This window comes from Kryptolebias marmoratus, linkage group LG4 (assembly GCF_001649575.2).
Source record: "Kryptolebias marmoratus isolate JLee-2015 linkage group LG4, ASM164957v2, whole genome shotgun sequence".
Taxonomy (NCBI): domain Eukaryota; kingdom Metazoa; phylum Chordata; class Actinopteri; order Cyprinodontiformes; family Rivulidae; genus Kryptolebias; species Kryptolebias marmoratus.
The window spans coordinates 26,982,992-26,995,637 of NC_051433.1; the positions used below are offsets into that span (position 1 = coordinate 26,982,992).

Here is a 12,646-nt window from a genome sequence, read left to right on the forward strand (position 1 = left end):
CTAAAAAAAATTAGCATATCGTGATAAAGTTCATTATTTTCCATAATGCAATGATAAAAATTAAACTGTCATATATTTTAGATTCATTGCACACCAACTGGTCGGATGAAATATGCTAATTTTTTGAGATAGGAATTTTGGGTTTTCATGAGCTGTATGCCAAAATCATCAGTATTAAAACAATAAAAGACCTGAAATATTTCAGTTGGTGTGCAATGAATCTAAAATATGACAGTTTAATTTTTATCATTACATTATGGAAAATAATGAACTTTATCACAATATGTTAATTTTTTTAGAAGGACCTGTACTTATGGACCATTGAAGAAAACACAGCAACACTGTTTTTGGCATTATCTGTCACCCCCACCCCCCAATGTGTGACGTCCACAGAGCCACTGAGGTGTGATTAAACAAATGTCATAGTCTGAGACTGCTATTGATTAGTTTACTCCGGTGTGAGAGTTCATAAATGCTACTCTCAAGCGTGCTCATGTTATTTATGAGTTAGCATTCAGTTAGCATAGAGTTAGCAATGTTAGCTCTCTCTTCCCGTCTTAATGTTGATTTGCAGTGTTGAGTGCTGATATCATGACAACAATCTGGATGTAATTGGTTCTGTTTCACTTAACCAACTCGGTCATTATGCACATTGTTTTGTCGGCCATGACGGTCCTAGTGATAATCAGAATCTGAAGAGTTTTCATCTGATTCAGGAGATTCAGCCGTCGGTTCAGGTTCATACTGGTATGATTGTATATCCATTACTCCCACAAAAGCTTGTTCTTCCATTTCCACAAGTAAACAACCGGACAGTAGTGGTGTTCTTGGCCAGGCGAGGCACAGCGCATGTCATGAACCAGGATGGTACTCTGCCCCACAACTAATCCACTTGGGAAATTATTGACTTAAATGCTAAAAACTGTTTGTTTAACTTTTAGGTCAAAAAAAGGGTCCCTGCAATGTTGTGTGGATGTGTTGGACTAAATAACATACATGAAATGTCAATTTCTTGAGATTTATTTACAGTTCACCTTTAAAACAACAGAGATTAAGAGGAAAACAGAGTGAAGCCTGTTGTAGAAATCAGATCAACCTTTTATTATTGTTTTAGTTGTTCATGCAGCAGTAGTGTAGAAAAAAAAGATGTTTCTCTGCATGTACTAATATGGGACGAACAGCAAATTGAGAGAATGTTTTCATCAAATTAAAGATGGACATAGCCATGTTAACATCAGCCACTGATATGTGAGCTTCTGTTTGAATCCTGGCCATCTTCATTTTTAGAAAAGCAAAAAACTATATTTGGTGGCGTGAATTGTATGTGTGTGCAGATGACAGCGATGATGACAGGGAAGTGAGTCGAAAGCGTACGGTGCGGCAGGCAGCCTCCAAGGCAGTGTCCAAACAGAGAGAGATCTTGTTGGGGGATGGAGGCAGTGAGGATGAGGAGCATGAAGACCAGGAGGAGACCTACTTGGACCGTACGTACAATGCTGAACTGAAAACATATGTTAGACATTTAGTAAATTCCTGGTTGGGTTTTTGATTCAAAGAGTCCTAGGATCCTAAAGGAAAATGTTTTATCTAGCCACCTTCTGTGTTGTGTGTGAGATGTATGTTCTCTGTTTTCATGCACAGCTGATGAGTCTGGCAGTGATGAGGACTTTATGGTGGAGGATGATGATGACAGCGACTATGGTCACTCGAAGAAGAAAGGCAAGAAGGTGATCCGACGAGGACGGACAGACAAGAAAGAGAAGAAGAGCCCCAAACCCAGATTAAAGGCTACAGGTATTCTAGACCTTTTTCATCCATTTTCATTACATGCTTTATCATTTAGGGTCGCAGGGAGCTGGGGCCGATCTCCAGCAGTCGTTGTGTGAGTGGTTAGGTACACCCTTAACAGGTCACAAGTTCATCACTGGGATTATGTAGGGACAAAAATATGGGCACAAATTCCAGTCATATATATTTTGTGCTTGTAAATCAGGATGCGTAGCTGTGAATTAAGTTTGGTAGCTTGTAAATCAAAATGTCTGAGAATTTCGTCTTTGTGCATGTGTAGATAAGAATTTGTGTGTAAAAATGATTTTTAGTTGTAAAAAATAATTACACAAGTTTTAAAAAAAAATGTGTTAAGTTTGTTTACAGATACAAAGCAAAACAATATGTGTAAAACTGGACTGGAATTTGTGCCCATACAGAAATGCCCGGTTATGAACCTGTGACCTTTGTGCTATAAGGTGACATCCCTAACTCCAGCACTATTGTGCAGCCACATGGTGATATAACCACATATTTAAAGCTGAACTGAAAAGTGTTTTGAAGCCAACATCAGTTGAAAGAAAATATGCTTCTTGTAAAATTCTCAAAATTATAGACTGGTTTCACTCCAAGAATAACAGGACTTTCCACTTTGGAAATTATTGACAAAAATGCTGAAAACAAGCTATGTTTTTAAGTTTTAGGTCAGAAAAATGGGTTCCTGCAATGTTGTGTGGATGTGTTTGACTAAATAACATGCATGAAATGTCAATTTTTTGAGATTTGGTTTCAGTTTACTTTTAAATTTTGAGATGTTAGCACAATTTATATTGCAACACAAAAATCAAAAGATGAATTACAATCACACTAGGGATGTCCCATTATCGGTATCTGGAGTCAGTTCTAATACCCATACTCATAAAATTGTTCCAATACCACTTTACTGCAGTTCACTTTTTAGTTGAGCAGTCAGGCAGTAGAAGAGAAGCAATTTTTTGAGTTAAATGTTCAGTTGGTGGCAGCAGTGCACCATAAAGTTGTTTCCAAACCTTCAATAAATACCACCAGAAGAAGAAGAACCCATGTGGAAGGATTTCAGAGTGAACAATGGAGACAAAAATAAAGCAGACTGAAAATTCTGCTCAGCAAATCTGTCTATGGGGATGGAATCTAGCATTTTCAACACAAGCAAATGAATAAAACTTAAAAAATAGAAACAAAAAACAATCATGTTGCAGAGTTCAGAGATTTTTAATAGCAGTGGGAAACGAGTGTCTGTCATTAAGCAGAAGAGGATCCTGGGACTATACAGATCTGAGCATAAACTCAAGCTGTGATGCATTAGAAGCACCTGGGTAAATATAGTCCTAATTGATTTGACATATTTTACATTTAAAAAAATGGTTAAAAGCATTTTAATTTACCCTCACAATTACATCGATGTGTATGTATATATATATGTGTGTGTGTGTGTAAGTTCACATGGCTATCACCTGCCCCGCTTTTAGCTGCAGTTTAAAAAACAACAGGATTTAACTTGTGATGTTAGAGTACTCATTCTAACTGCCTGGTCTGCTCTCGTAGTCACTCCCAGCCCAATGAAAGGAAAGGGAAAGGGACGTCCCAGCACCAAGACCGTCGAGAAGAGCTCACCCAAAGAGGAGGAAGAGGAGGAGGAGGAGGAGCCCGAGAGCCCCTTAGAGGAGGAAGATGAAGAAGCAGAGAAGAAGGAGAGATCCCCTGACCCCAAGTCAACCAAGGAGTCTGCAGGAGGGGAGGAAGAGGAGGAAGATGAAGAGGAAGAAAATGGCTCAGAAGAGGAGGCACCCTCTGGAGAAGATTAGAAGATGGTACACTTTTGAAGCCCATTCTCCACACCTCTCTCTGTCTCTTCTCAATGTGTTCTTTTCTCCTCTCTGCATTTAAGGTTGTTTATTTGGGGTTGTTGTTTTTTTTTTTACTTTCTCCCTCCTGGTGGCCTGGCATAATGGTTTGGACCTCGTTGCTTTTCTTTTTTCCTTCCATTCTTCTTTTAAAACAACATTGTGACACATTCACTGTCCTGTCTCCATCATTTCTCTGGAACGATTTAACAGTTTTCAGTGTTAGGGAGTATCCGTCCTACATGAGAGCAGAGCAGTGAGATCATCATTTACTCTTAAAGAATTTGTTACTTCCTCGCTTTACTGTTGCGTGTGATCACTGACTGGGTTTGGTATCTGTACGCAAAGTAATGTATTTGAGGGAATGCGCTTTTAGCTTTTAAATTATTCTTTTATTTAACACAGCTTGTCTCTTTGTCAGACACCAGCGCCCTAATGCATCTTTTTTTCAAAGGTTTTCTCACATGCAGCTGCTGCTGTGTAGATCACTTAAGGTGTGTACAGGATCATGGCTTTCTGGACCGCGTGGGTGCAATTTTATTGTACATGTTAAAATTGTACGCTTGTTTGGGCACCTCTTGTATTTTAATTTTTTTTCCTTTTTCCCAATCGGCTGCTTTTTTAAACTTTTTTTTTTTTTTTGTTCTGTATGTCTGCCTGTTTTCTATTTTTGTATCCAAACTCGGAACACAAACACCTCTTTGCACGACTTCAGCATCCCAACATCCAGCCCATTGAGCCAGGCACCTCCAAAATTTTGTTTTTAAGAAATGCAAAAGGAGATATTTTTTGTTGTTGTTTTAAGAGCTAAAAACATGAATGTTTTTCTTCTATTTTCTCTTGTTGGTTCAGTGTTCTAGTTCCATTTTCAAGATTTTTTTTTTTTGTAATGTTTGTTTTTTAAGAAAAATAAATAAAATGTATCCTGGTTTTAAAGAAACAAAGCTGACCCTATCCAATCTGTTCGGGTGATAGTTGGACCTGCTTCCCTCTCCTTCTGCACCTCTGCCCCCACACCTACACCACCCTCCTTTCCCATCAGCTTAAAAGGATAGTCTGGACACATTTGAAGTGATGTCCAGTCAAATAGTTATTACCATATCAGCTTATCAGAGTATGGAGAAAGGCAAAAATCTTCCTCCAGGCTAGGCTCAAAGCAAACCAAACAAAGACCTGTTTTGTATTGTTTTTCAGGCTCATAAAACAACTTCTCCATGAAACGACATACTAGTGTGAAAGATCTCTACATTAGCTAATATTAAGCCTTTATAGTTTTGCAGTTTAAGTCTAGTTATAATTGGACTCTCTTGCGAATGTTTTTCACCAACTTGTAGCCTAGATACTGGCTTATGTGTGCTCTGCACACATCCATCACAAAAACTGATTGAGAAAACGGCAACATACTAAACAAACAATGTCATGTAAAAGTGTAGAGATTTAATATTGCCTAATGAAGTGTGCTTTCACACGGTATGTGTTTGAGAAATAGTTGTTTTATTCATACTCTGCTCTATGACTGATGTCATGATTGTTAATGTACTAACTATTGATAAGTACTTGACTAAACCTCATTTACAAGTTGACTGGATTATCCCTTTTATGGTTACTGTTAGTATTCATATCAGTTTGGTTGTTTGGAACTTTATGTTGCTCACTTTAGTGTTTCACATGTGGATAAGTTCATAATTCTGCAGTCCTGAAGCTCAATGTAGACTAAAATCAGGCAGCTTGGTGTACATTCATTTGTCTAGTAATGCCTTAATTTTCTTTGAGTTGAGTTTGACTTATGGCTCTGAAATGACTGAAGGCCTGAGAATGTAACAAGTCCCACATGTTATAGGCTACGAGCAGCAGGTTGTCGGCTTCAAACCATCTGAATGATCAGCTGACCATCCAAAGCCATAGACTATCTCAGAACTTGTGACTCGAAGATCAGGTGCAGCACTTGTGAGATTATCCTTTTTAGATATAAGTAGTGATTGATGTCAGAACAAAAAAGGAATAAAATGAGTTTCTATTGCAATCTTGGGGGGGAGGGTTTATGTTGAATAGTCCAAGACTGCAATAAAACTGTCCTAGATGCAATCAGGATTCTAGAATCTAAACTTTGATTCAAAGGCGTATTTGATTGTTCTGTGCCCTCATCAACAGCTTAGCTTTTCTACATTCAGGTTCTGAATTTGTACAAAATCCTTACTACAAGGACTATTGGATATATTCAAACATAGCTAATTAAAAGCTTAGCATTCCTTGAAGAAATGCATATCACCCACCTCTAATGTCAGTTTTAGACTCTTGTGCTGAGAAGGGACAGATTTATGGCCATTTTGGCCAAACCTTTTTAAATGATGTTATGCACAATATTGTGAGAACTCACGAGCTGTGTTAGCACTTATGTGTTGAGAATGACTCAGCTACTACCTCACAAAACTTGAGCTCAATATCTGTAAAACTGACTGATTTAGAGCCATTTGTGTGTTGGCTAATGTCGATTAGCTGTGGCAGCCAACTTTAATTGTTGTAGATGTGCATTCAGTGATAACTCTCTGTTTCATTAAAATCTATCCATTGGTTTATGAGCTATTTTGCTTACTCTACAGATAAGCAGACGTGCAAAAACATAATTGGCTTTTGGCAGCAGGATATGATAAGAAGGTGGTTCATACCAACCTGATGCTCTGAGAGCTGTTAGTTGTAGGATTATATTGTATCACTGAGGGCTTGAATGAAGTTCCTTTTATCATGCTTCAAGAGACGCATGTCATAAGGCTAGGACTTTTCCTCTTTCATTCAATCTACAACTTTTTTTTCCTCTGTCGGCTTTTTTTTTATCTAACTTCAGTTGTAATGGCATTGTTATTGTAAGCCAAGTTGTGATTTCTACAGAGACCCAGCAGTGAAGATTTTGTCAGTAATGTGAACAAAGGAACAGAGTTCTTCAGTCTTTTTTGCATGTTGTGGAAAAAGCGATGATGATGATGGCAGTCACAACATTGTGGTCTTAAGGAAAAAAAAAAGTTTTAATGATGTTAATAATGTTTTGGTTTCCCAGCTTCTAATAAAGGCAACCTACTTTTTATACAGATGAACTAATTGTGTTGTGATGTCGAGCTCTGTGTTGGTTGTGACTGTAGGGAAACGCTACACCATATTTTATTGAGCATCACTCACTGTTTGCCACTCAGAGGTACTAAAGGGTTCGCTGCTCAGAGAAACATTTTACATCAATTGAGTAATAATGATGTAAAATTGGTAACATTTTATACATGGGTATATAACGTATGGGTGTATGTAACATGCTCAGTGCAGAGTCTCTGGAAAACATGGAACGTGTGTGTATTAGGACCACTCAGATTTAAAATAGTGAAGTAGGAACACTTGTGTGCAAGATTCAGCATGTCATTTTTATCTGTCTGTATGTCACCATAGGCATTGTCCTTTGTCTTTTTGTCTCTTTATGCTTTTTCATTATTTTTTTTTGCTTTTACTGTCTTCCTGCTTTTTCAGTTTCTCCCTCTGCTTGTGGTCTTCTAAGATTTCTTTAAATATCTTAACTGACATTGAATGTTTAGCTGTTATTCAACTGACTTAAGCAGTGTTTCGGCTGTTTTTGTGCTAAAACTTCAACTTTTCAAAGTATACAACTAATGTTGCCCCTCCCCTCCAAATAAACAAAACAGCACCTAGTTCTAAACCGAAGCCAGACCTTACTGAACACAATCTCCTTTTGTTTCCACCAGTGTAATCCCTGGTTCTAGCACCAACAAACTAGTGTTTATTCAGCACCAACTCTTTGTTGAGCCAGAAAAAAGAACTGCTTTGGTCAGGTGCAGGGGTTGTGGTCATGGAGACTTAACAACCAATCAAAATTTAGTGAGCAGCATGTTTAAAAATATGCAGTTGGTTTCACTTTTCCTTTGCTTAAGACAAAATACTTTGCTTTAATGGGATTAAAAGCTTAAATTAGCAGGGGAATAACATTTAATCTCTGTCTCTCATCTTCCTGCAGTTTGTTTGATTGTTTGTTTTTTTTTATCAGCAGTTGAAACAAAGAACAAAGCTGCCTTATTTTTAATAGAATTCATAAACACTGTTTGAAGCTCTATATATTGTTGGCATTGTTGGTTCTTTTAGCTTGATCCCTGGTCTACCACTGGAACCTCTGACAATCACCAAAAACCAAAAGCAGCAAATTTATAGTGGTAGCCGACCCCCTTCGTGGCACCCATTGCCTCTTCAGTGGAAAAACCCTAATTGACAGTTTCACTATTCTCGTATTTTAGCTATTTTAGGTTTTATCAAAATAATTTTCTGCTGTCACAATGCTTTTCCATTAAAAATGATCATTTTACTATTTTTCCCCCCATTTTGACATTTAAAGTCACAGTGTCAAGACTAAAGTCAAAATGTTGAGTAAACAGTGTAAACATCTTGAGAAAAAAGCTGCAATTTAGAAAAATAAGTCATCTTTCAAGTTTAAGATGGGGAAATGAACCCTATTGTTCTAAACCTGACTTTAGCATGCAGTTTTTTATTCCAACCAGTCAGATGCTGTTTGTAATCACTGCCACTGAAGCAGAATTTATTTCCATCTTTGACAATAACAGTACATTGAGTGTTGATTTATAAATACTCTCAAACTTCCTGGCGGTCTAGGTTTCAATATGTTTTACAATAGAAAAGTAATGTAAGCTTTTTAATAAGCTTAATACGCTTGGAGAGAATATTTTATACCTTTTTTTTAGTTGTCCAGTCTTACCACAAATCACCTTGCCCTAAAGCTGGATTTATACTCAGCAAGAAGTGAAAAAATCTCTTGCTCACGTGGTTGTTAGATGGTCTTTGGCATGTACGTGTACATTTTATAGCCAGAGAAACTACAGCATAACTCGAGAGAAGCCCCTCCCCCCGGGGGTCTCCACTCTTAAAGAGCACCTATTCTGCAAAATTCACTTTTTGCATGTTTTTGTACTTCCACTTAGGTATCTACTGCTTCTAGAAACAGTGCCAAATAAATAAATAACAACCAGCTGTTTTTTGACAATAAGTAAATGTTTTCTGGTGTCTACAAAACGACCTGTTTCAAAAACCTCAGGATTGTTGTGTCACAATCCTCGTTACCTAGCAACCCCAAGCCAAGCCCAGCCCCTCACCTAGCAACCCAAGTGGAGTTCCACCCACCTCATTACAAGAAGACCATCAAGTTTGTTCTGCTGGTTTTGCCGCTAAAAAATGTCTGCTGGAAACGGAAAATGTTCTGTTGTCGGCTGCAATATAGAACATGTGTCCATGCATGTTCTCCCAGTCACGGAGAACAGAGCTGCGTGGCTTCATTTTATTTTTGATGGCAATGTCCCTGTGATATTGCCAAAGAAAGTTGTAGTTGGAACAGCTCATCTGTCCCAGAAACACGTCTCTGTTGGAGTCACGGCAGGTTTGTCTAAACTAACATTAGAACTATGTTAATAAAAGAGAAGAAAAGTAAAAAAATAAATAAATAAAACTGATCTTTATCAGGCGGCTGTCCAGACATTTTTCGGGTTTTAATTAATAACGATATAAATGTGCATCAGATCCGCCGCGTTTAATCCTTCAGAGAGTTTTTTTTTTAGACTGACACTGAGAAGAGGTTGTGTGGCCAACAGCAGCTTATTTGCATAAAAGTGACATAGTCCTAAAACCACTCATTCTGAAATGAGTTCTAAACAGGCAGAACTGATGGTGAAATCTCAATATCTGAGAATGATTTTGAGTATTAAATGTAATGTAATTTTGTATAGCCCACAGACCTATTCTAACTTGTTCAAGGAAGCATAATAGGTCCCCTTTTAAGTGCCTGAGCAGATTTTTGTTTCTCTTACCGCGACCAGACATTTTTATTATACAAACTGAGACAGCACTCCCCATTTGGCATTTGCAAAGTTTCACGATAAGACCACCACCATTTCCAATAGACTGTGCACAATAACAAACAAACGTAGAAAATGTGTCCCTATGGTGCCCGGCCAAGGCATAGTCCCTCTTGGATAGCACAACTATGGAGAGCTGCCTGTGTCTCCACGTGGTCTTCTCTATGCACAATAACTGTGCTATCTCCTTCCATCTGTTCTTAACCATTTGGCCACAAGTCTTGCTGGAACAGTCATAAAGATGGTTGTATTTTCCAACAGCCTTGCCCAGCTTCTACTCAAAGCTGTCCATCTTGCTGGTACAATAGCCAGCCTTTGAAAACAACTATTGAAGCGAAGCACTTTTCTGCATAAACAAACATGCCCACAAAGTTTTGACCTATCAAACAATACTTAGTGATACCCCTGTGAGAAAACATTCTGCCCAGATGTTGCACACAGAAGAGGCTCTGAGAGCTCCTGTGAGAACAAATAGGTGTGATTTTCATCATGCAACTACGTCACTGAAAGTAGACTTCTTCACTTCTCGACAAAAACGTGGTAGTGGAACACCTGTATTGTGTACAGGTGTGTTGGGGGTACTTTGGTATCAAGGTACAGCCTTACAGTCTCAGTACAGCTCAACATCTCTTGTGAGCAAGACTCTGGTTTCAAAAATACAATGCACCAAACATAATTGGGGTATTTTGTTGTCAAACATTTTTATTGAGGGATCAGTCATGAAAAATTAAAGCATCAACAATACAATTTGTCCTCTTATTCTAATTAGGCCATTATAAATTATGAAGACAATTCAAAAACAGAACAAAAGTGACATACATGAACAGGAACATTCCCATATCCCACCCACCTCCCTTTCTCTTGGACTTATATCTCATCACCCCAAGGATCAAGATAAACCCTCTTCAATTAGTTATTGATATATTGTAGAAGGGGTTGCCAAGTCTTATTAAATAGTTTCAATTTATTTAGTAATGAGAACCATATTCTTTCCAGATGAGAGAGCCTTACCATTTCCTCCAGCCATAATTTGACAGATGGAACTTCTGTTTTTTTCCAAAAAATCAAAGCTTTTTTCTATGATAAAAGCAAAAGATAACAGTTGTTGTTGGCATTTATTAAACTGAGAGAGCTGATCAGAAACTTCAAGTACAATCAAAAGTGGGTCCAGTCTCAGCTCTGTATGGAACATATCTGATAGTTTTAAATATGCAAGACCAAAATTGGGTTAATTTGGTAGACAAAGAGTAAGAGTGGAGAAGCATAGCTTCTTCAATATGGAATTTGTCACATAATGGGGATGTATTCTGATTTTTTTTTTGTAACCTAACACAATAATTTTAAATTGAATAAGACTGTTTAGAGTTAGCAGAGCACTTGTGCACATTCTCTAAAGCAGTCTGCTAAAGTTCATTACTTGTCTCTATTCCCAATTCCTGCTCCCAGTCTGCCTTAAGCCAGGCCCTGCATGGAAGGTGAGGATCTGGAAAATTATAAATCTGGGATATTAGGTGTCCTTCCCTACCACCTAACTTAAAGAGTTTGTCAAATTCAGTTGGTTTTATATTTTCTACAGTGTGCATGTGTTTTTTGACATATGTCCTGATCTGTAGGTATCTAAAATAGTTGTGTTTATGAAGACAAAATCTGATCTGAAGTTGAGAGAAAGAGGCAAAATTTCTGCCCACCAACAGGTCTCTAATAGTTCTGATGCCCAAATCTAAATCTAAAGTGGAAGGAACAAATTAGGGATTCTTTGCTATTGGTGATATTGTAGATGTGGACTGAATCCTAAATTGGGATTTTGTTTCCAAATACGTATAGTGCTATGGATGATATTGTTGTTATTGTATGCCAAGTTATCTATATTTATTGGTGAACGCTCAAACTCAGTTGCTTTGCGAACAGAGGCGCATACTGGACGCGACTCTTGTGAGTCTGATAAAACGTTCCATCACTTTCAGAACTATGACAGACAGAGGCCTATCTGGCACAGTATTTGTATGTGTTCTTCACCTCAATCTCAACATTTTCACTGGAACCCTCTCCTCATGTTTTAGATATGTTTAGTTGCATGATTTCATTTGGATTATTTTAGATTTAATTTTGGATACTGTTGTGTGTGTTTTGATAGTGTATTTTTGTGTTTTGATGTTGTAAAGCACTTTGTATCATCTTGTTGCTGAAAAGTGCTATATAAATAAATTTGACTTGACTCGACAGAGGTAAGAGAGAGGACAAAGGCAATACTTGTCATTAATTTCAATCAGAGCAGTGCTCATTTCAGGTTTGGTGTTTTTGTTTGTGTGCAAAGACTAAGAAAAAGGAGAGGTATTGGTTCCAAATAAATCTTGTATTTACCTATAAACTAAAAATTTTAAACACACTTGAAAAGTCAACTTACAAAAAATCATTTTTTTTAACCTCAAACTTGGAAGAAAAATCAAAAAATCAATACACACTGCTTAAAATCAGAAAGAGGGCAGATTATATTTTTTTAATTTATGACCCTCTTTAATTTTGTAATTGCCTCTCTCAGCTTCTGAACCCTTATTATAGCTGATTTCAGAGGGCCTATTTGTACCATCGGTTTTGACGTGAATAATCTTTTATTGCTGGGAATGTCTTCTTCCTCTTCCTCCTCTTCCTTAGACTCTGTGTCAGAGCTGGATGAGGAGGTGCCTGACTCTTGATACAACACCTTCATGTCCGGCTCAGAGTCTGAGTCCGAGTCAGAGTTTGACAGCAGCTTCCGCTTTTTTGTCTTCACCTTGGCGGCTGTCATAAGCTGGGCTCACTAGTTTGAACAGTGTCCTGTTGCTCTTCTGACGTGGGTGGCTCAGATGACTGGAGCTTTTCAGGTGCGTTTGCTGATTCCTGCTTTTGAGCTTCTTGGAACATGATGGAGATCATCAATTTTCTCACCCCCATGGCCTCCACCAGGTTGGGGTTGTGGGTGTAAAACCGATCTGCTGTTTTTGTGTCGTGGCACATCGACACGTTCACCTTCTTTCTTTGGCCCTCTGGCAGCAGTGTTTTTGCCTGAAAAGGAAAAGGTGGTGAAAATTGTTCATTAGTCAAACACCT

General features: G+C 38.0%; 1 protein-coding gene across 1 annotated transcript in view; it reads left to right on the top strand.

Annotated features, from left to right (window-relative positions):
• nucks1a (nuclear casein kinase and cyclin-dependent kinase substrate 1a) overlaps positions 1 to 5,648 on the top strand; it is a 28,410-nt gene extending 22,762 nt beyond the window's left edge. The window contains exons 6-8 of the mRNA XM_017440289.3: positions 1,335 to 1,484; positions 1,642 to 1,794; positions 3,352 to 5,648. Coding sequence (XP_017295778.1) covers positions 1,335 to 1,484; positions 1,642 to 1,794; positions 3,352 to 3,611 — 563 coding nt within the window. The 3' untranslated portion in view covers positions 3,612 to 5,648. The remainder of the gene's footprint in view (positions 1 to 1,334; positions 1,485 to 1,641; positions 1,795 to 3,351) is intronic.
• Positions 5,649 to 12,646: the final 6,998 nt, after the last annotated feature.